This window comes from Drosophila ananassae, chromosome 2R (assembly GCF_017639315.1).
Source record: "Drosophila ananassae strain 14024-0371.13 chromosome 2R, ASM1763931v2, whole genome shotgun sequence".
NCBI classification, from domain to species: domain Eukaryota; kingdom Metazoa; phylum Arthropoda; class Insecta; order Diptera; family Drosophilidae; genus Drosophila; species Drosophila ananassae.
Window position 1 is genome coordinate 7,056,165 of NC_057928.1, and position 25,003 is coordinate 7,081,167.

General features: G+C 41.9%; 1 protein-coding gene across 1 annotated transcript; it reads right to left on the minus strand.

Moving 5' to 3' along the window:
* Positions 1-3,217: 3,217 nt before the first annotated feature.
* LOC6493752 (amidophosphoribosyltransferase) lies at positions 3,218-7,213 on the minus strand. The gene is made up of 3 exons (XM_001958335.4): positions 6,432-7,213; positions 6,202-6,365; positions 3,218-4,732 (listed from the first exon to the last, which is right to left on the minus strand). The coding sequence occupies exons 1-3, from the start codon at positions 6,472-6,474 to the stop codon at positions 3,305-3,307; spliced, it is 1,635 nt and encodes a 544-aa protein (XP_001958371.1). The 5' UTR covers positions 6,475-7,213; the 3' UTR covers positions 3,218-3,304.
* Positions 7,214-25,003: the final 17,790 nt, after the last annotated feature.

The window sequence follows — 25,003 nt, forward strand, 5'->3', positions numbered from 1 at the left end:
CTATGATGTTGGAGCTCTGCGTGCAAGTCACTAAAATTAAATTATTTTTAGTTCATAATTTTAAATTATAAAATTCAGCTTGTACATGAATTTAGTGGGTGGTTTGGGGGACTTTCCACTTTTCTGATGTTTTTGCTGAGTGAGCTGGGGCACGGAAAGTTGGCTTGGGATCGCCCTGGGGCATCGCCAGCTCGTTGTCAGCCTCGTTAGTGCTCCAAATGCAATTTGGAAATTTTAGAAAATATTTAGAAAATTAACGCAAAGTTGTGGAAATTTTGTTGAGTCTACCAAGGTGCCTGAAAGCGTCCACAAAAATATTATGCTAATTCTCAGAAAATATATGGAAGTGCGGCAAGCTGATTAGATTCCGCTTTGGGAATAGAAACTTAGCTGGGAAAAAAGTTTTGACTTTAAAAATGACTCCGTTTTGGTTTCAACTGATACATTTCTACCTTTTGTCCCAACTTTTAACTGGTCAAGGCGTATCCTTTAAATCAAATTACCAGCTGAACATAGGGACGTCTAGTTGGCCAGTTCAAGGGTTCAAGGAATGCAAATTTTACTTGCCAGGAATTGGTGACCCTTTTGGGTTGTCGGACACATGTCTTGAAACCAAAGACGGAAGTTTGATTTGCTAATGAACTGAAGAAAGGATATTCAGTCGAAAGGCCATCCTGATAGCCACCAGGACGAACAAAGTGTTCTATTGGCCAGAAAATTACATTTGATTCGTTGTCGTTTCTGGCATCGCATGTCTTGCATGCCAGGCACGTTTTGCGTGCCTATCAACCGAAGGGAAAAGTGAGGAAACTCGAAGGACATCGAGCCGACAAGGAGTCCTTTGTTTGCGTGTGGTTTCCCCACCCTCCCTGCCGAATACTTGTTGCATGCGTCAAGTGTCGGCCCAGGGGCATATGCCTCCGATGTTTAAATTAAATTTCTGTGGCGACAATTTAAATGAAGTGTTCGGATAATGGCTTCATAATCGAGATGAGCTACCTCCAGCCATTTCTGGCCATTTCATTTGCATGCCAATCCCATAATTTTGGCTCATACATTTGCTCAGCTATTTGACTCAATAATAAGCCCGATTGTTTATACAAACCGTCCGCCCCAAACTCCCCTTGAAAGCTTTTTATTAAATTGCAAAAGTGACTGCCAAATTTATTGCAAAAAATAATTTTTTTTGGCCAACCTTCAAGCCCCCCACCCCACAGGCTTAGAAACCTGCTGTCTGCTTTTGTTTTTTCCAAAATGGGAAACATTGTGAAAGTGCAAGGCGAAAAAAAAGGAACTCAAGGAAGAAATAACATGGGGAACTTAAGTAAACATTAATTTACATAACTTCTGTGCAAATGACGACGTTGGGGCGGGGGGACTGATGGGCGGTGGGACTGATGGACGGAGAGGCGGGAAGGCGGGGCCAGTTGCCGTCATCATTGGGCACGAAAGCCGGATCCCAGGTCCGGACGTGGGCGTCAGCGCTCTTGTAGCCCGGCGTTATTAAAAAATTTAAAGCATGTTTTGCGGCGCAGCGGAGGAGGTTTTCCCAACTCGGTTGCTGTTGGAGGGTTTGCCGGGGTCTTCGGGGCGCTTCCAGAGGGTGTATCTGGGGCCCGGCAATATGGCTGTGCTCTGCTTAGTTGTCACTGTCTGTGGCAGCGGGTGTTTGTGTTTGTGACCGACGTTGCACATAACCGTTCCCGTTCGCTCTATATATTTTATTTTTTTCGTGGGCGTCTTGGTCCTTCTTTGATATCCTTGTAGCGGCAAGCGGTGCTGGTGTGTTGGATAGAAGTGCCAGCGTCTGTTTTCAATGTTGCCAGAAGTCGTTTCTTTTATGTAGCCACTTGGTGATGCCTTAGATGGAGTGCCATAGGAGTTACTTCGGTTGCAAAACAAGCTTAGTAGACAATGAAATACACTTTAATTTAAAAAATATAACTACAAATAAAAACTATATATTTTAATCTTTTAAAAAAGGTAGCTAAGGCTAAGTCTCACCCAGGTTTTGATACATTTTTTTAAAGTCCTTTTTCAATTTAATTGGAAAGACATTATCAAATAATTGTTCCTTGAATGTTCTTTAGGATTATTTAAAATTATACTCAGAATTCATAGACCATCTTTATGAGATATTCTACTTTATTTTTTAAATTTTTTTAGAATAGTATAAACTGTTAAATTTTATATAAAAACATAGCTTTAGTAACACTGATTGTGGAAAAATTACTTACAAAATAAATGTAAATTTTTTATTGTTGGAACATTTCTTAAAAACATATATTTTGAATAAATGAATACTTTTACCTCTCAAAGATGTTTATAATAAAATATCTATTTTTATTATTCCTATTTAATATTATATTTTTGGTACAAATATTTTGAAAATTCTAAAAAACTCGAACTAGACCCGCATACCCTCTACAAGAATTAATCAAGCGAGTTACAATGACAGCGCATATTATTTTCTTCTCGCATGTCCTCAGCACACTTCCGTCCACCCTCTGCTACCAACATCCCTCCCGAAACCCCCAACCCAGCACCCAATCCAACCCATCCCACCCCCTTTTGCGACTTTGCCAATGCCGCGCAGCTTAGCGAAATTGTTTGCGAAAATACAACACAATATTCAAGAATAATGATGACATTGTTGACTCCAGTACCCGGCGAGAGTCATAAAAAAAAGAAAGAAAAAAGTTATATGCACGGGCCAAGAGGTGGAGGGGCCCCCTGCATAACCGCAAGGACATCTTCCGCAGGATTAAACGCCCTAAACGCCCCGCTTTAGACACTGCAACGCCCCAATGGGGATAAGGGAGAAGGAACACAAGGATATGGAGGGCAGGACCCAGCCGGAAAGAGACAAGGCGAAAAAAGCAAACATGATTACCATATTGTATGATATGAGGCTATATCTGAGCTCGGCTATAACCGGAAGCCCCCGCCCCGTGTCCTCCTCAGCAAACAGAGCTTGGAAATATAAATTGAAATGAATTGAAGTTATGGCATTAGACACTTTTGGAAATAATCAGACGTTGATGTGGTGCCCATTAGCATTTAGAGTATGTGTTTCTTTTTCATCACTCAAAGTCGGAAAATGCCAGTCCTTAGAACAGGAAATCCCCCAAGACACATTTTATCATTTATGGGAAGAATATCCAGAAGAGATATTACTCAAAGAAGCGTTTAAACTAAAGGATAATTACCATTCTGATGAAATTTTTGTAAATATTATATATTTTATATACACACTTGAGTTTACAACTACGTTAAGTCTACCAGAGCAATGAAGAGTTAAGAGCTACCAGCTGAGCTCCTCTGGCAGTCCGCCAGGATACTCGCCCGTTAGACAAGCCGTGCAGTACCCGGCCTTCAGGGGATTCACGTGACTCTTGTTCATCTGGACGGCCTTCACCAGACCCTCCACACTCAGGTAGGCCAGGCTATCGGCTCCCACATGGTCTGCCAGCTGATCGGCGTTCAGTTTGTTGGCAATGAGCTCCTCCCGGGTGGGAATGTTGATGCCCATGTAGCAGGGATATTGCAAGGGAGGGCTGGCGATCCTGATGTGCACTTCCGAGGCGCCGGCATCTCGCAGGAGCTTGATGATCGGACCAATGGTGTTGCCCCTCACGATGGAGTCATCCACCAGCACGATGCGCTTGCCCTCGACATTCTGGGCCAGGGCTCCGAATTTCTTGGCCACCCCGAGCTGCCGCAGACGGTTGGAGGGTTGGATGAATGTGCGGCCCACATACCGATTCTTGCACAGGACCTCCCCGAATGGCATGCCGGACTCTCGGGCGTAGCCATGGGCCGCGGCTGTTCCTGATTCCGGCACCGAGCTGACCAGATCCGCGTCTAGGGGGGACTCCCTGGCCAACTGGCGACCACATTGAAGGCGGGCGGAGTAAACCATCTGACCCTCGAACATGGAATCGCTGCGGGCGAAGTAGACGTACTCGAAGATGCAAAACGCCATGCGCTTATAGTCGGGCCGCTCCACAATGTCCACCGTTCTGTAGCCATTCCGCGAGAGCTCTATAATCTCGCCCGGCTCCACCTCCCGGACGTATCGCGCTCCGATGGAGAGGAAGCCACAGCTCTCGCTGCTGACCACCCAGCCTTCGGCCACCTGGTCATCGATATTCGCGTGTCCTGCATCCACCGGCACGATCTTTCCCAAGCACAGCGGCCGGTTGCCGTAGGAGTCCCTCACGGCGTAGATCTTGTCCTTGTGCATCACCACCAGGGAGTAGGACAGCGGGGCTAGGGTCATGAAGTGGCGGATTCTGGCCGGCCAGTTGGGACCGTCGTGCTCGGATACATCTTCGGGGGCGCAGCACAGGGACTGGGCGATCAGCTCGCTGTCACTGTGTGTCGACAGTCCCACTCCTCGCTCCAGGACCTCTCTCCTGAGGGACTCGCAGTTCACCAGCTCCCCATTGTGGGCAATAGCGAGGGCTCCATGGGCCGTGTGAACCACAAAGGGCTGGCAGTTTACCACCTCGGAGGCCGCTGCTGTGGAGTACCGGGTGTGGCCTATGCCCAGGTTGCCCTTCAACTTCCTAATGGCCTCGTCGTTGAACAGATTGTTGATCATTCCCATACCCTTGTGGACGCTGAAGTTCTTCGAGCACTTTCCCAGGCTGGTTACTATTCCCGCGGACTCCTGGCCTCGATGCTGTAGGGCCACCAATCCTAGGCAGATCATTTGAGCAATGTCCAACTGTAAGAAAATAAAGTTAATAATATATATTATATTATATATTATAGCTTTTCTTAACTTTTTCTAAAAACAAACTTTTCTTACAAAGGCATTTCTATCTTCATTATTTTTTTTAAAAAGTCATTTATAATTTTGTCCCACTGACAAAAATATTTAAGAATTTTATTGCAATAATTTTTAAAAACAAAGTAGCATATTCAAAATTACGATAAACAATAAGATTAAATTATAGTAAAATGTAAACAAATTTTCGTATTCAAAACCAATATTAATTATTTTTAAAGTTGCAAGTGCTTTCGTCACATTATTTTCCCTCGTGAAACTCTGATGAATTCTATTCTTAATCAGTTTTAATCAGTTCTATTAAAATCAGTTTTAAATAACTGATTATATAAAAATATTTGTAATTAACCTGATTATTATTTTATAAATACATTACATCGTCAGCTTAATACTTTCTTATCATAACTAAGCTTTCTAAAAACTTACTTTTTCAAATGCACCAAAAACTCATATAAAAAATTACTAATAACGAACTATTTAAACCTACTGGTATTTTTTAACCACAATAATTAGTTATTATTAAAAATCAGGCTTAAAAATTGACTCTAATATGATTGTTTTTTGAAATAATGTATTTAAACTCAATCAAAACACTTGGCATTTTGAAAACATCGACCCCCAAGGAGGGGTGCTGCTAGAGTTTTCTGGTTGCCTACCGCCGATAACAGGAGCGCTTTCATGTTATTTTCCATTTCATTACAGTCAGCAGAAAAGCAAAAAATACACAAAAATATCAGCCGAGATGTCATCGGCTGCGCGACTGATTACAACCGCGAAACACTTCGATTTCATTGACGTCATCACAGCAACCGCCTTAGAAGGGGGCGAGCGGGCCCACCATTGACCCACTTGCAAGCCATTTGCATACGTCTGACGTACGGCCATGTAGCATAGAATCTTGTTAGGTTTCTGATCTGCATTTGACAGGCTCAATGATCGCTTTTTGATCTCGTTTGTGTGGTAATCGAATACGAATGTTCAGGTTGTAGGAGGTTATTATTAGACTCTAAAATTGCCAAGTAATACTTTACATGATAGCTGCTGATTGCGATCTGTCTGAAGCTGAGATGACATACTGTTTTTACGATTATTATTTTTAAATTTAAGTTTCTCCTGTCATGGCTTTAAATTTTAATTATAATTCCGCACAATTTTAAAACGTGATATTTTTAAATAATATTTAAAGGAATCTGATCTAGGTTATATGGGTTTAAGAAAATATAACCATAGATTAAAAAATATTAAAAAGAATATATGACCTTTTAAATGACAGTGTTTGTTTGCCAAATCAAGTATAGCATCTTTCTATAGCGTTTTGAGCAAAATCAATATTTTTACTACACTCCAAAAATTGTAAAAACTATATCTTCCCTATGTGTTAAATTGGGGACTTTAAGGACACCCACCTGTGTCGGATAATCCCCGCAGGCAATGGCTCCAAACACTCCGCACTCGCAGGTCATCCCCGTGACATCCACTCCTTTGACTTGAACTGATTTGTAGATCTTATCCGGAAATACTTTAGGTACTATTTCCTTTGAAACTTTGGTCTTCTGGCAACACACTTCGCCTGATTTGGAAAAGTTCACAATTACATTCTTTAGGCTCTGTTATTATTGGAGAATTTTATTCTTACCATTTCTGAGATTGGCACAGCAATTTCCCGAATCACTTTCCATGATGGTCTCCTTGGTACTTTATTAACGTTTATAGATAGTTATGGGATGGCTTTGAGGACCCACCTTCTGTGGGAATTACGTTGAGAGGAATTGAGACACTGAACACTTTGCACGAGATCGCTGGCACTTGATCACTGGAATTGGAATTGGAATCGGAATCGGAATCGTTCACGTCTGCATTGATTGAATGCCAGCGGAATTATGATTGTTCATGTTACAGCCGCGCCTAATTAAACCTCCGATCGTCACATCACCATCATCGGATCGGCGGTACGTATATGGCAAACAGTAGCTGATACACTTATCAGTTTCGCTGGGGAAGCAATCGCGATGGGGAAATGCAACTGGGCGAGGGAAAAACCGCATCGGCGAAAAACGAAATTCGATGCCCCGTGGATTGGCGAGATATTTGCCAAATATGCCGAATAAGCGCTGAAATATGATATTCTCACGTTCGGCAATCGATGGATAGTCGCGAAGATGCAATGACCGCATTATGTCCGTCTAGTCTTCAAATCGCACAGCCACATTGGCATTGTCATTGATCTTAAGTCATGTGAGGCCTCAATCAGTCCCGACTTCGGGCTTATCACTGGGCCGGAATGCGCTGGGCTGAGGCGGACTGGCTGACTGGCTGGCACATGCATTTCAAGATCAAAGTTTAATTGTTTATTTAGGGCCCCCCGGCCTGGAGACAGGGTCCTTATGCAAACCTCCGCTATGCTTACATTCTACATTGTTGCCTATCGGGTGGATTGGAAAATGCGTTCATTGACGCACTTTGGATGCGTTTTCCATGCACATTTCGCGTAAACAATAACAGATTTAATTATGTTTTTCTTTTTTCGAAATATTTAAATGGGCTGTGTTATCGCGGCCCCCAATGGAGTGCGATCCAGCGAGGGTTGATCGATCCGCTGAATCGCCCAATCACACGATGGCCGATCGTAAACAATAAACAAATTTAAGCTTAGTCGCTAACTAATCACTTGCGCTAATAATAGTTTATAAACAACTTGTTTATAGGCACGGAAAAGTTGAGCCATGTGATCAACTGCCTTGCGATGAACCGATTGAGAATCTGATTCTGGATCTGCACCTCATCTGATGCAATCCGAACAACCGCAGGCATAAGCGTCTGCTGCGGTTTCGTCTACCTGATAAGTTGGGTCTATAAATCCGGACTGAGGTGTCCAGACGAGTCCCCGCCGCTTTCATGAACGCATTGTGTAAGATCCCCGTGGTCCGAAACACTTAAATTGCACGGGCCAGACATTTAAATACAAACTAGCTCTTTAAATAATCTGGAAAATTACAAAATTTACGCAGTAAACCGCAGTGATAGTGCTAAGAGAGTGCCAAACACTTCTTAATCAATTAGGTATTTTGAATAATCACCATGGAGCATCCCCACGAACATGGCTTTATCGGAACTTAAAGTTTCCATTTGAAATGTGACTGCCCTCCGGCTAAGCGATAACCCACATACGTATAGGTAGAGCCCCAACCCATCATTACCTTTTATTATCAGCATTTTTCGGCAAAAACAACAAACAATCAAACAAACAAACGAAACACAAAAGAAACTAAGCAAACAAACAGCACCACGGAGATAATCAGATGCGGCATATATAGTAATGTGGAAATGAGAATGATTTGGCAACTGGGCTGGGGGGTCAACCCAGAAAAAATATAACTGGGGGTGTCCAAGAAAAATGACCAAACCGAAATATGCCCGTTCTGCCCAGAGGCTTTGGGGGGATGTGGAAGTGGAGGTGGAGGTGGGTTAGAGGCCCGGATGAGGACAGCGAGACATGTGTAACCACTTGAATTTCATTTGGCGAAAAGCTTTATCGAAAATTATGCGAATGCTGGTTGACTTTTGGCCAAGCGCCACCAAGCAGGCCGGGCAGCCAGCTCCGCGGGATACTCCAAGCGCCATCACCAGAAACTTCCCAGAAAAATAGGAGTAGATCTCGGATTTTACACAGAGAAAATTAACACTATTTTTTTGGCTCTTATATGCATGTTAAATATATAATATAATATTTTTGATGGAAAATTGTTATAAGTATCTAAGAGCTCTGCACTTTCGATTTATTTGTTATTTTACAGTAAAAATTTTGAAACAGTTTAAAAAAAATTCAAAATCTCGGTATTATTTATCCTGATAATGAACTTAATTTTAATTAACTTTTTAAACACAGCCTTCCTTCAACAATGTTGAAAGAATATTAAAAATAAGAGGGATTATATTTTTAATTTTTTAGTATCTCACCTCTCACTTAAGTAAAATTATTTTTTAAATCCAAAACTATATAATTAATTGTATGGTTGACTCTGTGTTTAATATATTATTTGAATACAATACTTATTTAAATACAATAAATGAAATTTTCTCGATTTTTAGATACTCTAATATATTTTAAAATATAAATATTTTGATACATGTTAAAAATACATTAAAAACTTTCATTAAAAAGAATCAACCAATTGATCAATAGAATCAATAGAATAGTTATATTATATTCTAGTTTTGTTTTAAAAGTAACTAATATATGAAGTGATACAGTTACTGTTCTTTATTTCCCAATGATTTCTCTCAGTGTACCCTGGCTAACTGCTTAGAAGACTGATAAAAATCCAGCACACTCGCCCATTGCTAAGCAAACAGATAATAAAGAGGAAAATGATGCTTCAGCGCTGAATGAGATGAAAGGGGAAGGAGCCGGGAGTAGCCAGGAGGGGCTGTTCGCATATGTGAGTGCCACACCCCCCGCTGGCGCTGCCCGGGCCGCTCCTTGAACCGCTTTCGCCTCCGGAACGGCGTCCAGTTTTCTGCTCCTGGGCGATGGACACTGGACCGTATTCCGTGGATCACGGACCACGGACCACGGACCATGGACCGTCTGCCTCATGCATAATTCAGCAGAATTCTGAATGATTATTCTTTATGGGACTGTTTATTTCTTTTGACCATTTATTTCAAGTTGCTATCGCTCCTGCTCCTGTCTCTCTCTCTGCCACTATCTATCCGTCTTTTTCGTTATTTTTATACAGTTTCCAGTTGCTTGCGCTCGAAATGATTTTGACCAACGGTGACGCAAAAATCATCAAATGGTCCAGGCAGGACCCCACGAGGACCACGAGTGGTCTGCGTATCTATTGAACCAAAAACGTTATACCAACCCCACACTCCCCTCGAATGTGTGTGTGTATGAAATCCTACCCCCTTTGGCAGCCACACACGATTGGGCCCCGCCCAATGGAGTATGTTTTTTTTGTTTTTTTGGAGGAAAGTAGCCAAGAGCTCTGAGTTTGCTTTCAACGCATCATTTCATTTTATTTTATGCTGACCAGAAAAATGACCAAAAAAAATTGTGGGGAAAATAAATTTTATTTGTTTTTCTCCATTGGCCGCCGCAATTGAATAAAATGTTCGTTTTATTCCATTTGAAAGGGGTGGCCAAAAATTGCAAGGACCTCTAGAATAACTTTATCCGAGCCAATAAAATCCTGTGATTCAATATGATTAAATACCTTTAAGCACCACAACTCGTTCCCATTCAAATGCAATCATTACAGATGGAAGAAACTTTAATTAAAAACGATGGCAATTCCAATTAAAACTAATTGAAAGACGCACAAACTTGGTCCAAGTAAACAATACCAAAGCCGAGTCGCTTTCTCCCAAACCTCTGGAGCAGCCTCCGAAAAATATCGAAAGGACAGCTTCAGAGCCTCGGGTCCTTCCTCTCAATCTTTTGCTTTTGGCCAACGTTTTTAATTCGTTTACGTTTATTATTTATTCCAGAGGAGCGAGGGATAAGGCCAAAAAAAAGCTGAAGAAATCCGTCGTTTAAATTTGTTGTCCCCAGCAAGTTATTTGTCTTTTCTGGCATTTCTTTATATACCATTTGCATTTGCTTTATGTATTTACTATATAGCTCAAAAATGTTCATTTCTGTCTTTTGTTTTCCCGCTATTATTTCAGACTTTTTTGCTTCGGATTTTGTCAGCAAAATTTGCATAACGAAGCAGTCACAACAACCAAACAGACCCCCCAGAAAAGTGGGCGTGTAGACCTGGGCGACTGGACCAGCTATGCCGGCTTTCAAGTTTACTTAGTTGCCAATTTGAGGAGCGTTGAAATTGTCCAGCGAAGTGTACCGCCACACGCCCCTCCCACCACAGCTCTAATTAATTTTCCAATTGGAAGTACCCTCTGGGGCATCTTTAAGAACTAGACCAAAATCTGTTCGCTGGCGCTGTTTTAAAGTCAAGATCTGCATTCGTAATGAGCGATTTCAAACTACTGATTGATGTCCGTCCATCCAAAGGGGAGCGGAACGTGTCTACAGCGGCCTCGGCTTCATGAAACCTTAATGACTTTCAATTTGTGGCACATTAGGCCAGGAGATGGCAACGAGGAACAACGCCAGAACATGTGTAACACCCAAAAATAACCAGATAGCTTCTTGGCCGGGTTAATTAGCATTTTGGAAACGTAAAATGAATTACCAACTCGGACTGTAACCGAGAACTGAGACACCAAACTGCTCCAGTTACGCGTGAGAATTTCAGGCCATTTCTCGTCTTTTTCTGAAAGGGACGACTTGTGCGCATAAAATTTCAATTTTCCGATTCCGATGGAGAATGGGAACTGCAGACTGCGGTCTGCGGGGACTGTTACTGGCGACACCAGCGATTCCCAAGGCAAGCTGCTCAATTGCAGGCCAATAATCATAAAATTTAATAAACACATTTTCTGCTCGCCGCTGGTCACTGCTGACCGTTACCTCCACCTAGTCACCCCCGAGCCGGGTTCGGGCAACAGTGGGTTAATGTATGCAAAACGCATTCAAATTTTATGTATCGCCCCGAAACGATCTCTCGGATACCTCGCACCTCTCCTCCCACCACCAAGCCCCTGTACAACATAATTCGCCTGAGACTGGCTTTTTGGTGTCTGGCGGCGGGCTTAGTTCATTTTATTTTCTCGTCCGACTCTCCAGTCTGGAGTCTCCAGAAGTTCCGCTCTTATCTTCCACGGTCTATTGGCCTCCGTGGGTTCTATCTCCGAGGGGCTTCTGTGCATGTAAATTGCATGGTTTCGGACACTTTGGGTCACCTAATGAGGGCGACTCGTCGCTCTCCACCTCATAGTCTGGATCTGTATCGGTATCCGCGGCTGCGTTCGGCATGGGAAATGAGCAGAACTCCGTGGAAGATAGACAACAGTCAGACATTTATTTTTGCAGTGACACAATTCCATTTGAAGAAGGAAAGATCTGATGGATAAAGGTGATCTAGTTTTGGGAGGGTTTTTTTTTTTGGGATACTGATATTACTGAAGTACTATAAGTAAGTATATGGAAAACCTAATATTTCTGCTTGGAATTTTTTCTGAAAGAAAGATCAGTAAGATAACAGATCAAAGTGTCAAATAAGAACTATTTTTATATATATAATTTTTTTTAAATGTCAATAAGATTCGTCACCAAAATTGTTATTAGATATTTTAGGCTTCGCATGTGGCTTTTTGTTTTTGTATTTTGATAAAAACTATTTCCATTCGTTTTTTAAAACTATTCCAAAATTATTTAAAACTAAAACAATGTAAGATTTATATTTAATCTAGTTTTATCCTGAGCTAAATCTAGAATCTAGGACATTGATTAACACACAAGTAGCAAGCGATGATTGCTTCCTTAAGGACCTCAAAAAATATCCTCCCATATGTGCAAAAAGCATTTGTCTTGCCTCGCTTTTGTCAAATTCACGGGCAATTGCACTTTATGAACCGCAAATCGCATCAATTATATGATGAACTCTCTCCTCTTGAAACTTTTCACAACTTAGCAAACAACTCGAGGCTCAAGTTCGGCCAATAAATCAAATTTGCTGCAAGCCATAAAAATGCCAAACATTAGCACAACAAAAAGGACACCATCCTGGAATGCGGAACCATCCCCAAGCGGGGTCGTAAATCTCGGAATCACTTGTCGCGATTGGAGAAGAGTGAACTCGGGCTCTTGTTTGCCGAGCGAAACCTCAGGATGGTGCATTAAATTTTACGCATTATTAGGAGGCCGCCAGTCAGAAGGACATTCAGACAGCCGGAGGACAACAGTAACAAAGGATAACAACGAAAAATTAGGCACATTTGCGGTTAGGGGAGGATGAGCTGGATAAGTTGAACTGGCAATGGGACGTTTAACGCTCTTCGCATCATTCCACTTCATTGGCGACTTTTGCAACATTTGTTTGTGACGTTAATTTATACAATAATTGTGACAAGGACCAAGCCGACCACAAATGCGACTGACAACGGCCAGCGAAAGAAGTCCTGCCAAAGACAGTAGCTCCCCGCCACATATATTCGCATTTTCATATGTAAAAATTGTGCTCGTCTTTTTAATGGAATTTTAATGTATTTGTGTAGCCTTTTTCTGGACTCGGTTTTGGCAAATACTCTTTTTTATTTATTCTTAATTATATTCATACAAATGTTAAAAGTTTCCCAACCACATTTACATCCCACACTCTGCCACATACACACGTCGGCCACGGAGGGGCATGAATATTGAAAATGTTTCCGGGCCCAACTTTCATTACGAAACGCATTCTCTGGCATATGGAAAAAGTTTGCAGCACTCACACCACATTCTGCTTTTAGGAATATGAGTGTTAAAAGCCGGGCCCTGCATATATTAATATCCCAAAAGTGTGACTGTGGCCCGAGAATGTCAGGTGCGAGGAATCATAGCTGGGAGGGAAACCAGGACGACAAAAAAAGCAAAACACATTAAAATTTTCATGAAAAATGTCATCAACAAAAGTTTGAAATGCAAATAATTTGCAAGTTGCTGGGCTGCTGCCGTTGCTGACGAGTATTCCTGAGTGCTCTCGAGGGCCAGACAAAGATATTCGCAGGACACGACACACAGGACATGTGACACACCATTTTATATGCTCAGCAGACGGGACTCACACCATATCCATAGCTCGCTTTTTGGGGCTATCCCGCATTAGAATGCATTTAAAAAGGCATTTATCACGGCCCAAAGGATTCAGGACAATCATCATCAGCCAAATCCCGGCTGATCGATTATGATTGATGTGTGTCCCTCTGGGAAGGACATGGATTGGGAAAAATGCTATTTGGCGGGCAATTAAAATTCAAATATACACATATTTCAAATATCAAACGGAAAGAATATATTTATTCAGGGTGTGGCCAAATTGGAATCTGGACGTGATTTCATTAACAAAAAGAAATCAAAGCCAAAATGGTTGTGCTTCTCCTTGCGTTATCCTTGTGGTCCTGAGTGGGAGATTTGCGCCTGCACTCGAGTGTCGCGACGTTCGCCATTAAAACATTTGCCACGCTCACTTGGCAACATGGACAAAGCCAGAACAGAGCCAGGACCCTCGCGCCAGAATCCGAATCCGAATCACAAGTGGCTGAGAGTCCTTCGAGTGGGAGCAGAAACCAAAGGACAATTGGGATAAAAATGGCGTCTTAAGTCGCCCCCCAGCAGCGCCTGGAAGTCATTAACTCAGCTCAAGGGCCTTTATCTCGCCACTTGAGCGCATCTCAGCACCAGGACCTCCGAGTCCTTCCCCCACCCTCCACATTTTTTGCCGTCCTCCCATTGGCAGCGCCATTTTCCTCGCAGCTCTTGTTAATTTCTATACGACAATTACACACGCAACTGATAAGCGGCGAGACCCACTCAGTCCCAGCTGGAGAAGATTAAAAAGCCAGGCCGGAAAAGTTTACGACTCCGACGAAGCGGAGCCGACATAAAACTTAAGTTGTTAGCCAGCCAGCACAAATTATCAGAAATTAATCTGAGAGAAAATGGTTCCAAAAGTCAAAAGGAAATGTGGTCTATTCTGGCACAAAAACAACTAATGCTTGTGCTAGAATTTTTTTAACTTTTATTTTTATTCTCATATATGCCAATATTTGATACATTGTAAAGATCATATGTTTTTTTTCAATAAAATTTAAATATAACAACCTAAAAATAATAATAAATGGAATTCATTCACATTAAACAAACAGAAAGGTGCACCATTCCAAGGAAGGATTTTGAAATGAATTCCTAAAATTAATTTTACCAAAAATAAAAACTTTATTCCGAAAAAAACATACACGTTGTTACTAGCGAATTATGGGATTTATTTAAAAGATGTTTATAAAAATACCTTTAATCCCTAAAACATTTTCCACCAAAATCTCTAATTTCTAGTGCATCCATAAGTCGACACTTGTTCGTTTTCTAAAGGACTAACCACTTTTATTTTTCATTGACTTCTCTTCTGAATCCTTCATATCATTAATCTTGAAATTAATTGCTGAGTTGTCAACAAATTTGGCAAGCATTTTACGAGCGCCCATAAACTAATGAAACTACCCCTGTCTATAAATTTTAGAGAACTCCCCCAATACGGAATGCGTAAAGGCCAGAACATTGAAATCTATTAACTAATTAAGAGGGACAATCGGGGGAGTCATCAAATTAAATCACACACATGCGTTCCGATCATGCCCAATGGACAGCTATCAATTAAATTGGTGTAAAGGCGTTGTTCGAACAAGCGTATCAATTATTTTAATGACACAGGGGCGGAGGATGGGGGTGCGATGGTCACTGTCCACTGGGCACCGGTCGCATTAGAATGCACCCCTCTGAGGCAAGGTGGCGGTCACTTTTCCCTTCATCGGGGTGTGCAATGAACCGTTTAGGTGGTGCAATTTTAAACAATTTGTTCAATTTGTAGGGCTATTTGCGGTTGATTTGTCGGCCACGCGACAAATGAAAACAATAAATTTGTCGGCCAAGGCTGTTAAATGGTGTTGTCTTTAATGACAGCCACATATGCTGGGACGGGAGTGCCGGGAGGCTACACTCCATCACCAATCAAGTTTTAATTGCTTATTAAAACTGCAAAAAGCGGGGCGTGCATCCTGCGCATCCTGTGCATTGCTTAGCATATAAATTGAAAATTCTGCAACAATGCAAATTGGCGAGAGCTCATACCTTTTAGTTTAACGGCCAAAAAGGAGAACTTTAAGAGAGTGGGGGTGGGCCAGCCAGGGTCTCCCAGCAGCCGAAAGCAGCTTAAGACCTGGACAAAAGCCTTTTCCAAAAATAAATGCACTTTCAACTCGCCAGCTCAGTCGATTTGCATAATCGCTGTCAACTCGCCGACAACAAAACCAAAAATCCGAAGCTCCTTCCCACACGAAGGAGGAAGGATATGCGGTGGCATTCATGCAATTGACACACATCATTTCACGCCCTGACGCCTTTCAATAAACCGAAATTTATCACCAGCGCACAATCTAAAGGCCACGGGCCCCAGGACAGAAGGGAGTCAACAACAATTTAAAATCCTTCATATCCTTCCCAGCATATTGAGCCGTGTACACAAAACAGATACAAGTGTAATCAGTCAAGCGTTTTGTCAGCCACCGAATGACATCATCATCGTTCCTTTTTTTCGTAGTTCCTCGCCCAGAATCTGCATATCAAAAAAAAATTGTGAAATAAAATAAAACCCAACCCAATTTCGGGAAGAGGCGGAGTGAGCTGTAGCACAAAAGGGTTGCTGATTAGGGCCTGGTTCAGAGTTCACGGTTTTGTGAACCGTGAATGAACGGCTTCGCTCTGCGGTCGTTCCATCATTTCATCGTTTATCAAGTCATCGGCACGGAAAGGTGCGACTGAGAGCCCGCCACCCACAAGAGCCCGGTTTCAAGCCCACAGAACCCCATCCAAGCGAAACCCAAATCCGTTCCCACCATGGAAATCATCTGAACTAATTCCGAACAGCCCAACGAGACATTTGTAAATCTCGACGCGTTCTGTTGATGTTTTTAATTAATTTTTGGTTTTTCAGAGGGTTGCTTCGACTTTTTTGAGAGGGTTCACTTTACAAGGTCGGCTCTTCCCTTTTTCCCCTACTCAGTATCCCTTCTAATATGATAAACATGTTGAGGTGTTGATTTGTGATCCGAATTAATTTGTCAATCACAAGTCGTGCGTTACAAATGAAAAAAGAAGTTGGATTACTTTTGATTTTGAGGATACTATGAATATATTAATAAGATTTCTTCATACAACCATGAAATTAAAAATAAGCTACCAAGTTCTCAACTCTTATTTTCTTGTATGTGGAACTTGATGTTCCTATTTGTGGAGCCGCCGCCTCCATATTTAATGTTCCTATTTCCGTAACCTCCATTTGGAAAAGAATCTCAAATCATTACTGACAAAGTCTGAGTCGCGTAGCAATATCAATCGATTGGCTAATAAGGGAAACACATCGGCAGCTGCACTTGTGCCGCAGAACTGGCCCCAAGCTCGACTCAATCAACATTGCATTGATTCATAAGTCTCATTACAACACCAGGCTACACATATTTATGCTCGTACTCATGCTTGTTGTGGCAACTATGTATCCTTCGCTTCCTGGGATGTTTTCATCAGGCGGCGGGGCATTGTTTTTGCCATTCTGCACATTCACAAAATTGATTTCATTCACAACATGCCACGTTTGCCTCATTAAATCATCACTCAGCAACTATCAATGTTCGATTGGGCGCTCATGTAAAAATCAGTTGGAGTGCCCAGAAAAATGCTGGTGGACCGGTCGACTCAGACTCAGACTGGGGAGCTCAGAGAACAGATCAAATTAATTATGAATCAGAAAACAATGTAATTACATGAAATCCGATCGATGAACAGAGAAACGGGCGAAACCCAGTAACAGCGATACTACGATACTCCGATACTCCTATACTCCCATACAGAGGCCCAAACAAAACAAATGTTGGACAGAAAAAACGGCAGAAAATGCAATTGACATTTTTACAGCGTAGTGTTCGGGCCAAGAACAGCAGGGAAAGTTCGTTTTCAGCCAGATAAACATGACAAATATCTGTGACAATCGACTGATTGTTGTTGGGTGCTCCCAGCTTGCATTCATCCTGTTTGCCCCTCCCGATCGGAGTCCCCTTCCTCAAAAGAAACCGTCCCATAACCCGTTTGCGCACGCGTGAATGCCACTGAGCCAGCGGGAATTGTCTGATGGCGCTAAACAGCCTGTTGGGCCATCTCGGGAACAGTCTCTGGCCCCCGGGCCTGACTTATGTGCTAATAGTCAAAGCTATCGATCGCAGCGGGTAGTCCTGGCTACTGGATGTCGTGGGGTTAGCCCAAAGAAGGGGCGGCAAACCCCAAACCGACAAGCCAGCAGCTCCGCCTTTTCCGCATTAGTTGAAAAATGGGAAAAAGTTGAAACAAAAGTTGCAGGGCAAGACAAGAGGAAAAAACTCATACATGACAGACAATAATAGCTTTAATATTGGATTTAGAAAAATATAATTTAAGCCATTTTTTACTGGAATTTTGTAACCACTTTGTTTAATTACCATTTAAGTCAAATATTACATACCATATATAAATTGAGAATATATAAGAATAATAAGGGTTTTCTAAGAATGGGTGGGTTTTCTAAGAAGGATTTCATAAAGTATAAAAACACAAGGATATAATATTCTCCAAATCCCTAATTTCTACTTAAACTAAAACTAATGAATCCTACTTTAAATTCATTTAAATTCACTTCCAATGCTTAGAAATTAGAAAAAATCAGATATATTTAAAAATCCTTGCACTGCTTTTTATTGGGCAACTGAAAATGTATTTATGAAGTTGGATAACTTATAAATTAAAACTTTAAAAATATTATATTACTTTCCAATATATGTTTTAGGTTCCCTTTAATATTTTTTTTGGCTATCACTTCGGTCTGCGCATGGAAAGTTTTTCTGAGCTCCTCCTATTTTCAGCGCGCGAATGGCGAATCGCACTCCAAACACACACACACACTTAAACAGAGAAAGCTCGGGCGCGTAAACACACACACACACACTCTGACAATAATAAGCGTAGGCGCCTCTCACATACGGCAGCTGGGCAAGAAGAAGCAGCTGAAACAGCAGCTTCGTCTGTTTCCGTAGCATACTTTTAGGTGGTGGCTGCATCTTCGTTCGCAAATACATAAAAGGCGACTGTCGCCTCGCCTTCTCCTATATACTCAAATATAGTTATATAAGTATATGTATGTGTATATATATCCACTTTTTATTTACCCAACTGTCACTGCAGTACCACGCCCCCCGAACCTCCAGAGCGCCTTCACAGCTACCCACCCACCTGCCCTCTGCGTAGATTTCAATTTGTCTGCAGCTCGAAATTGCTTTTTTGTGCATTTTGTCAAATGAATTTTCCACGTCGCTCACAGGAATTATTTGGAATTTGTTTGCAGCTGCCGTTGTGGCTGCTTTTTTCATCTATTTCGTTGATTTATAAGCATTACGCATTAGGGTGTGCTTAAATCACCTAGAGAATTTTACAGAGAACCTAAAAAAGTCCTTGCTTTAGATATTTTATATTTAAAAGATATAGAACTCCTTACCGAGCTTTATTTTGTTCATGAAATATGCATTTATGATACTCGCAACCCTTTCTCTATTTCTTCTCAAATATATTATCACTAATTTTATTATTTTTCTTATTATTTTTCTGAGTGCCTTTTCCTGAAAGCACTAAAATTCTTATCTCGTCGCCAACTAATTTTGTGATTGCATGCTGCGTCTGCAGAGAAGCTACCGAGGAAGAGAAAGAGAAAATGCTCTGAATTTAAATTGGATTTTTGCGCACATTAAAATGCATTTTCCATCGGGTTAGTTATGAATGCATATGAGGGGACTGACTGCCCCACCACTCGGATCTGGATGGGGGATGTGAAATTCAGAGGGGGTCCTGAGACTGCATGGAGTGGGCGAACCTATGCCCAGCTACACTAAATGTTTACGTTTCCTGAGCGTCAGGTTAACATGGCAAACATTTAGCATTGTTTTTCCAGCATTTCGGAAATAATTGCTGACATTCCAGGCCGAATGGAGCCATAAAAAGCCAAAGCCCCTCAGCCCAGTTCACTTGACGTGACGGTTGGCCACAGAAGCGGTGGCCACAGAAAACCCCGATAAAAATGCCCCGGGGAGAGACTGGACAACAACAAAAAAATAAATATAAAATGTAACGAAATACTCGCTACGCGACCAGAACATAGAACATGGCTAATTCTTGCATGACAATTTCACATTCATAACCCTTTTTGTCGGCCCTGTCCGTTGGTCGGCACGGTTGCCAGTCTTCCGTCTCATAATTATGCTCTATGTTTGGCTTTTGATTAAGGGAAGATTAACTATTTGATTAAGTATACTAGCTTAGACAAGATTTGAGTTAAAATAGAATAAACTATTCTCTACCACTTAAGACTTATTCCCTCCATTTATGAATAGTTTGGAATAATTAGTTAAAGAAAACATAGAGTATCTGCTAGAGTCGTAAATGCTAAATTTTTTATGATTTTGGTCTCCATTTCCCCTGTGTGACACGCCATTTTTTTAATTTTTATCATGGCATTTCCACGGCTATTTTGTAAGCCGCGATTTGCGATTGTTCGCTGCCAGAGCTCTCTGTTAATTGTTAATTTTTATGGTCTGGCAATTGCCACAACAACAAGAACAGCCAGATAACAACAGACCGGGCTAAAAAAAAGGCCCAGAACACTGGGGAAATAGAGAAATTAAAGTGGCCCGGAAGAAGAGCTTCTGGCTGGCCTGGAAAGAGCCTATAAAAACAATTTAGCAAGCCATAAAAATTCCGAAAATAGCTTCAAATTGAATTTCAACAGGGCATGCAATGCTCTAAGCCGTATTGATGTGTCGAGATATAGAGAAATGGCCCAAAATGCTATCCTAAATCTATTGATGTGTGGTTGGTGGGAGGGAGGGAGGGAATAGGCCAATTGCCTGCCAACACCCACGGCTCAGGAAACATCAAAAAGCGAGGCCATTAAAGGCTTCTTTCCCACACACTTCTTTTTTTTTTATCGACCATCCGCCAACCCTTTCACGCACTTACGCATCTTGAACAAACAGGGAGAGTCTAAGGGGGCCGGGGGTTTCAATTTTAAAGTAAATATTTGCCTCCAGGGTGCTTTAGATATTTATTACCTTTCGAAAGCAAGCGGCCAGATCTCCGGTCAGCAAATAGTCAGGACATTAGCCTCGAGTGGTGACCAGCCGAAAGCAATTTGCTACTTCTGCTAATGGTCCGTGGGGTCCGGCAATAAATTTGGGACTTTCAAGCGATGACTATTGGCCTGTCAATGGACGGGCTGGATCTCACCCGTTAATTCAAACAAATTACAATTATGCCTCCCCCTGGAGGCAGAAAACCCCACCCAATGGCAGAAAAGTCACAACAGACAGCTGACAAATGACTGAAAGGCCAAGGCAGGGCGACATTAAGCGATTAACTCGTTCGGGCCTAGGTTGGAAGTGTACCGCCTGACTTAGGCCAACTTAACATATTGTTAACGTGGGCCAACGGCATGTTCCGCAGCAATCCCCGAATGTCTTAAGGGGATTTCAGTGTCCTTGCCTGATGATGCGTTCCACTCTGCGGTCCAATGACATGCAAATGTATGCAGATCTGCGCCTTTTGTCATGTCAACGCAGGCAAATCGACAACCGAACCGAAAAATGTTTCTAACCAACTCAACTCGTTGCCTTTGCCTTTCTTTTTTTTTTTTTTGGGGGGGAACTTGCGATTTTTGCTGAAATCTGCGCGCATGTTTTGTGTGGTAAATAAAAAATGCAAAATAAATGCGTAAATCTCTAACAGGGAAGATGAGGGCAGCGGCAAAGGGTCCAAATGTGTCTGCAAAGTTTTTTTGCAGGTGCTATGGCTTTGTGTGTGCGTCTGCCCGATTTTCAGACGAGGACAGCTCCGCAGCGACAGTTCATCAACTTGACTTGTGATTTCCGGTTTGCCTTGTACATTTTCTACTCTGTTACTTACTTTAAAAGCGGATTAGGCGGAGACAAACGCCCACGGTGGCATCAGCATATCCACATCCACATCCAGGTCCACATTGAGGTGAAGGGCTTAGTTAGCATGTCTGAGTTCGTTGATGTGGGTTCTTGTTCTTAGTTGCAAGCCAAAAGAATGTCAAGGTGGAATCAAACCCATGATATAGCAGGATAGAGAGGAATGGGGGTTAGGTGCCTTGTGATAAATGGTTGCCAACAAGAAACGTATATGAGAAGCACCGAGAAGGGCGGATCACAGAGGTATTGATATTCTCAATATCCGTTTCTTAATGTGATATACAGTATCACCTATTTAGAAGAGGTATTACCACAAGAACCCTTTTTGAGAAATCAGTATTAAAGTTTGATTTCCTCAAGCGCCCTTCGTAGTCCAATTTCAATGTTAGACTCTCAATTTTAAAATTCCTAATTCAATTCATATTTTGAAATTTTTTTGTTTTTCCCGCTCTGCCTTGATGCTCAACAGCTGGCACAGCTTGTTTGGAATTCACACATCGACAACGGCAGCTTAGAAGGCAGTTACCTCACCACCAAAGACACCAACGACGATGTGCCAAAAAAATCCCAACCACGCCAACCTGAGGCTATTCCTGCCACAGGACCCACTCCCAATTTTCTCACCGTGCTCCCCATGCGGAAGTGAGGCCAAACACAATTTTTCGAGAGCAGAAAAATAAAGCGAAAATGTTTTAACGCTCCGGCGCAAAACGACAACAAACAAATCGCTTCATTTAACAATAAATAGCTGGCAGCAACGACGTTTAAAAAACAAACACATGAAATGAAAACAATTCGATGTTCGAGTCGAGCGAAGAAAGGCTCAACTGAAAAAATAATCGCTTACTGAACACGGCACATTGGCATGCGGCATGTGGCATGTGGCACGCCCCCTGCCAAAAGTCAATCCAAGTGGCACTTGTTGAAGTCGGTTGATGGTATTCTTATACCGACCATATAATGGTTGGGGCCACCTCAGAATTGAACTCGGAATAGAGCTGATCACACGAGCGTGCCCATTTGCCAATTAAATTGCACCACCTTCCTCATGGCTTAATTATTCCTACGTTTCCGCATAATTCCTCCGCTCCAGTTGGGCGTGGCGACGCATGTTACCACTTGTACGCAATTGCTCCTGGAATGTTCCGCCTGGAAATGAAGTCAAATTAACAATAAGATAGTTGCTCATGATAGAGAATCATAATTACTATGATAGCGATCAGAAGATCCGACTCCGAGATGTTCTACCATAATGGTCGGGAAACATGCGGCATAGATTCAGGTGAGAAGAGGCTTTATCATTTTTAATTGAGATAAAATGCCATCATAAATAAGAAACTGGGGTGGAGTAGTCAAGCATATTTGTTCTTATTTAACAGATATCTCAGTACGAGACTCAGAGCTATGTAGGAGTTTGTAATACACAGTTATGAACAAAGGGGCTAAGACCTAATCCTGTCAACGTTTCCCACCCCACCCCAAAAGTACATGAGCTGTCCAAAAATGTGGCTAAAACCAGCAAATTGAACTTGAGGCCAAACATGCAACTTCCTTCCTCGGCCAGGACGACTTCCTTGGCTTATCCTGACCCTCGGGTCGACAGTGGCGAGGACACTTGCCATGTGGCATGCCAGGTTGCCATTTTCCGGGGACATTTTGAGGCTAATTAAATCCATCGCGGACAAAGAAAAAGCGAATGCTAAACGTTTTCCGGCATTGACATTTTTTTCAGCCCGTGTCAGCGAGTGCAAAATATTAAGCATACGACATGTCCTCCCAGCAAACCCAAGAGATTTATGTTACGGCCTCCTGATTTTTTTTAGAGAAAAGCAGCCCCAGTACACAATTAAAAGTTCTTGCCACGAGCAGAAAATGTCGGAAAGGAAATGTTTGCACCGCGATATTTATGACACTTTAAAGGCGGCTTTAAGCGATTCCGTTGCCACGAACGCGGCAAGGACTTCCAAGGACTTTGGCAATTAAAAATGCGGTGCTGGCTTATCGCACGCGCCACGACAAGTGTTGTGTTCTCCCTTTGGTTAAAAACTTTTCCGCAATTTCCATGCTCCGCTGGCCCCTTGGAAGGTGTTGAAAGTTTCGGTGGAAGTTTTCGCCGCAGGCGGGTAATCCTGCGGTGGCTTTAATCCTGCTTGGCTCGCCGTTATTGCGGCTGATAAGGAATAAGTGTTCACAAATTTATTTGGCGAGGTGGCAGGGACAAGGTAATTAGCTGGCTAATCAAATAATCCACAACTAATTGTCGAAAGGAGTTGCCGGCAAACAGAATTCTTCATCCTGTTTCTTTTCAGGGATCCCATGGCAGACCATAGGAAATAACCAAGGCTACTTCGATCTTTATAAAGAACTCCCCTCAAAATATATAGAGACTGGTCTAAGACACAACCGCTTACATAGATCTAAGATCTAAGTTTTTAGGAAATGAGATGGATAAACGACAGGACCAGCACCGCATTGAAGATGTTAGTCTTTTTAAGATAGTCTTTTTTAGTCTTACCTCTTTTCCAGCTATATCCTATTCTTATATTTATTTAAGAGTATTTTAGTCAAGAGTAAATCAAAATGTTTGTTAAATTTTAAATGTTTATTGTTGTGATCAAACTTTAATAATTTTTATAATAATAAACTCATAAAAAATTATGTTATAAAATAGCTGATAAAAATCAAATAAGAATAAGACGTTTTATGGATAAAGAATGGGAGATAATCATAAACTTAAATGAGGACTCAAATAAACACATTTTGGAAGTAAAACCATAACACAAATTTAAAACTCTTGTAATCCTTTGTGATGTATCTTATGTTTTATGGCTGTACATTCTAAATTGATGTTAAATCCCTGATTTAATATGCCTTTAAATTCTTTACCCTTCAGTGGAAACTTAAGCAGATTGAATACCAGCGAAAGTTTTGCATTTTCCGTCAATATTTCACGCAGCCATTAACATTTTTGCGAAATATTTTCGAGCCACTTCCAACCACTTTGATACGTCTTCCGTGTCCAGGACAGGGTCTTAGGAAATCCTCACACCCACATCGGTACAGGACACACGTTGACGCACCTCATGCGGCGACAACGAGCCAGTCGTGTTTCCCTAATACCCGCGCAAAAATATGACCAAAGCCCAGAACGAACAAAGTCCTTTAAGCACTCGCCACAGGACATAAAAAGATAGAAAAAAAATAAAAAAGGAACTAGAGGCCTAAACAAAATGTTCGCACTAAGCACGGAAAGTCAAATAGACGACAGAATACAGAATACAGCGAACCAGCGGAGGAATCTCCTCGAGTTCGAGGAAAATTTATGTGCCTCGGGGCGGTAACTTCATTATGCAATGACCCACAATGAAATGGGCTGCCGTTGCACAAAATTTATGTGTAAAGTTGAGAGACAGCCTAAGTACCAAGTGCTCAGCTCGCCAGTCGGCAGACAACTCGAACTGCTTGAAATGTTTCCCTTTGATTCTCCCCCGGAATGCCTTTCCCCAGTATACCTGATAATAAGGCCGAAAAATGCACTCAAGAGTA

Coding starts and splice junctions, on each gene's coding strand:
- LOC6493752 (XM_001958335.4), bottom strand. CDS start 6,474: ATGGAAAGTGATTCGGGAAATTGCTGTGCCAATCTCAGAAATG. Junction 6,366..6,431: donor CTGTGCCAATCTCAGAAATG/GTAAGAATAAAA, acceptor TTTCCAAATCAG/GCGAAGTGTGTTGCCAGAAG. Junction 4,733..6,201: donor GCGGGGATTATCCGACACAG/GTGGGTGTCCTT, acceptor ATTTTCTTACAG/TTGGACATTGCTCAAATGAT.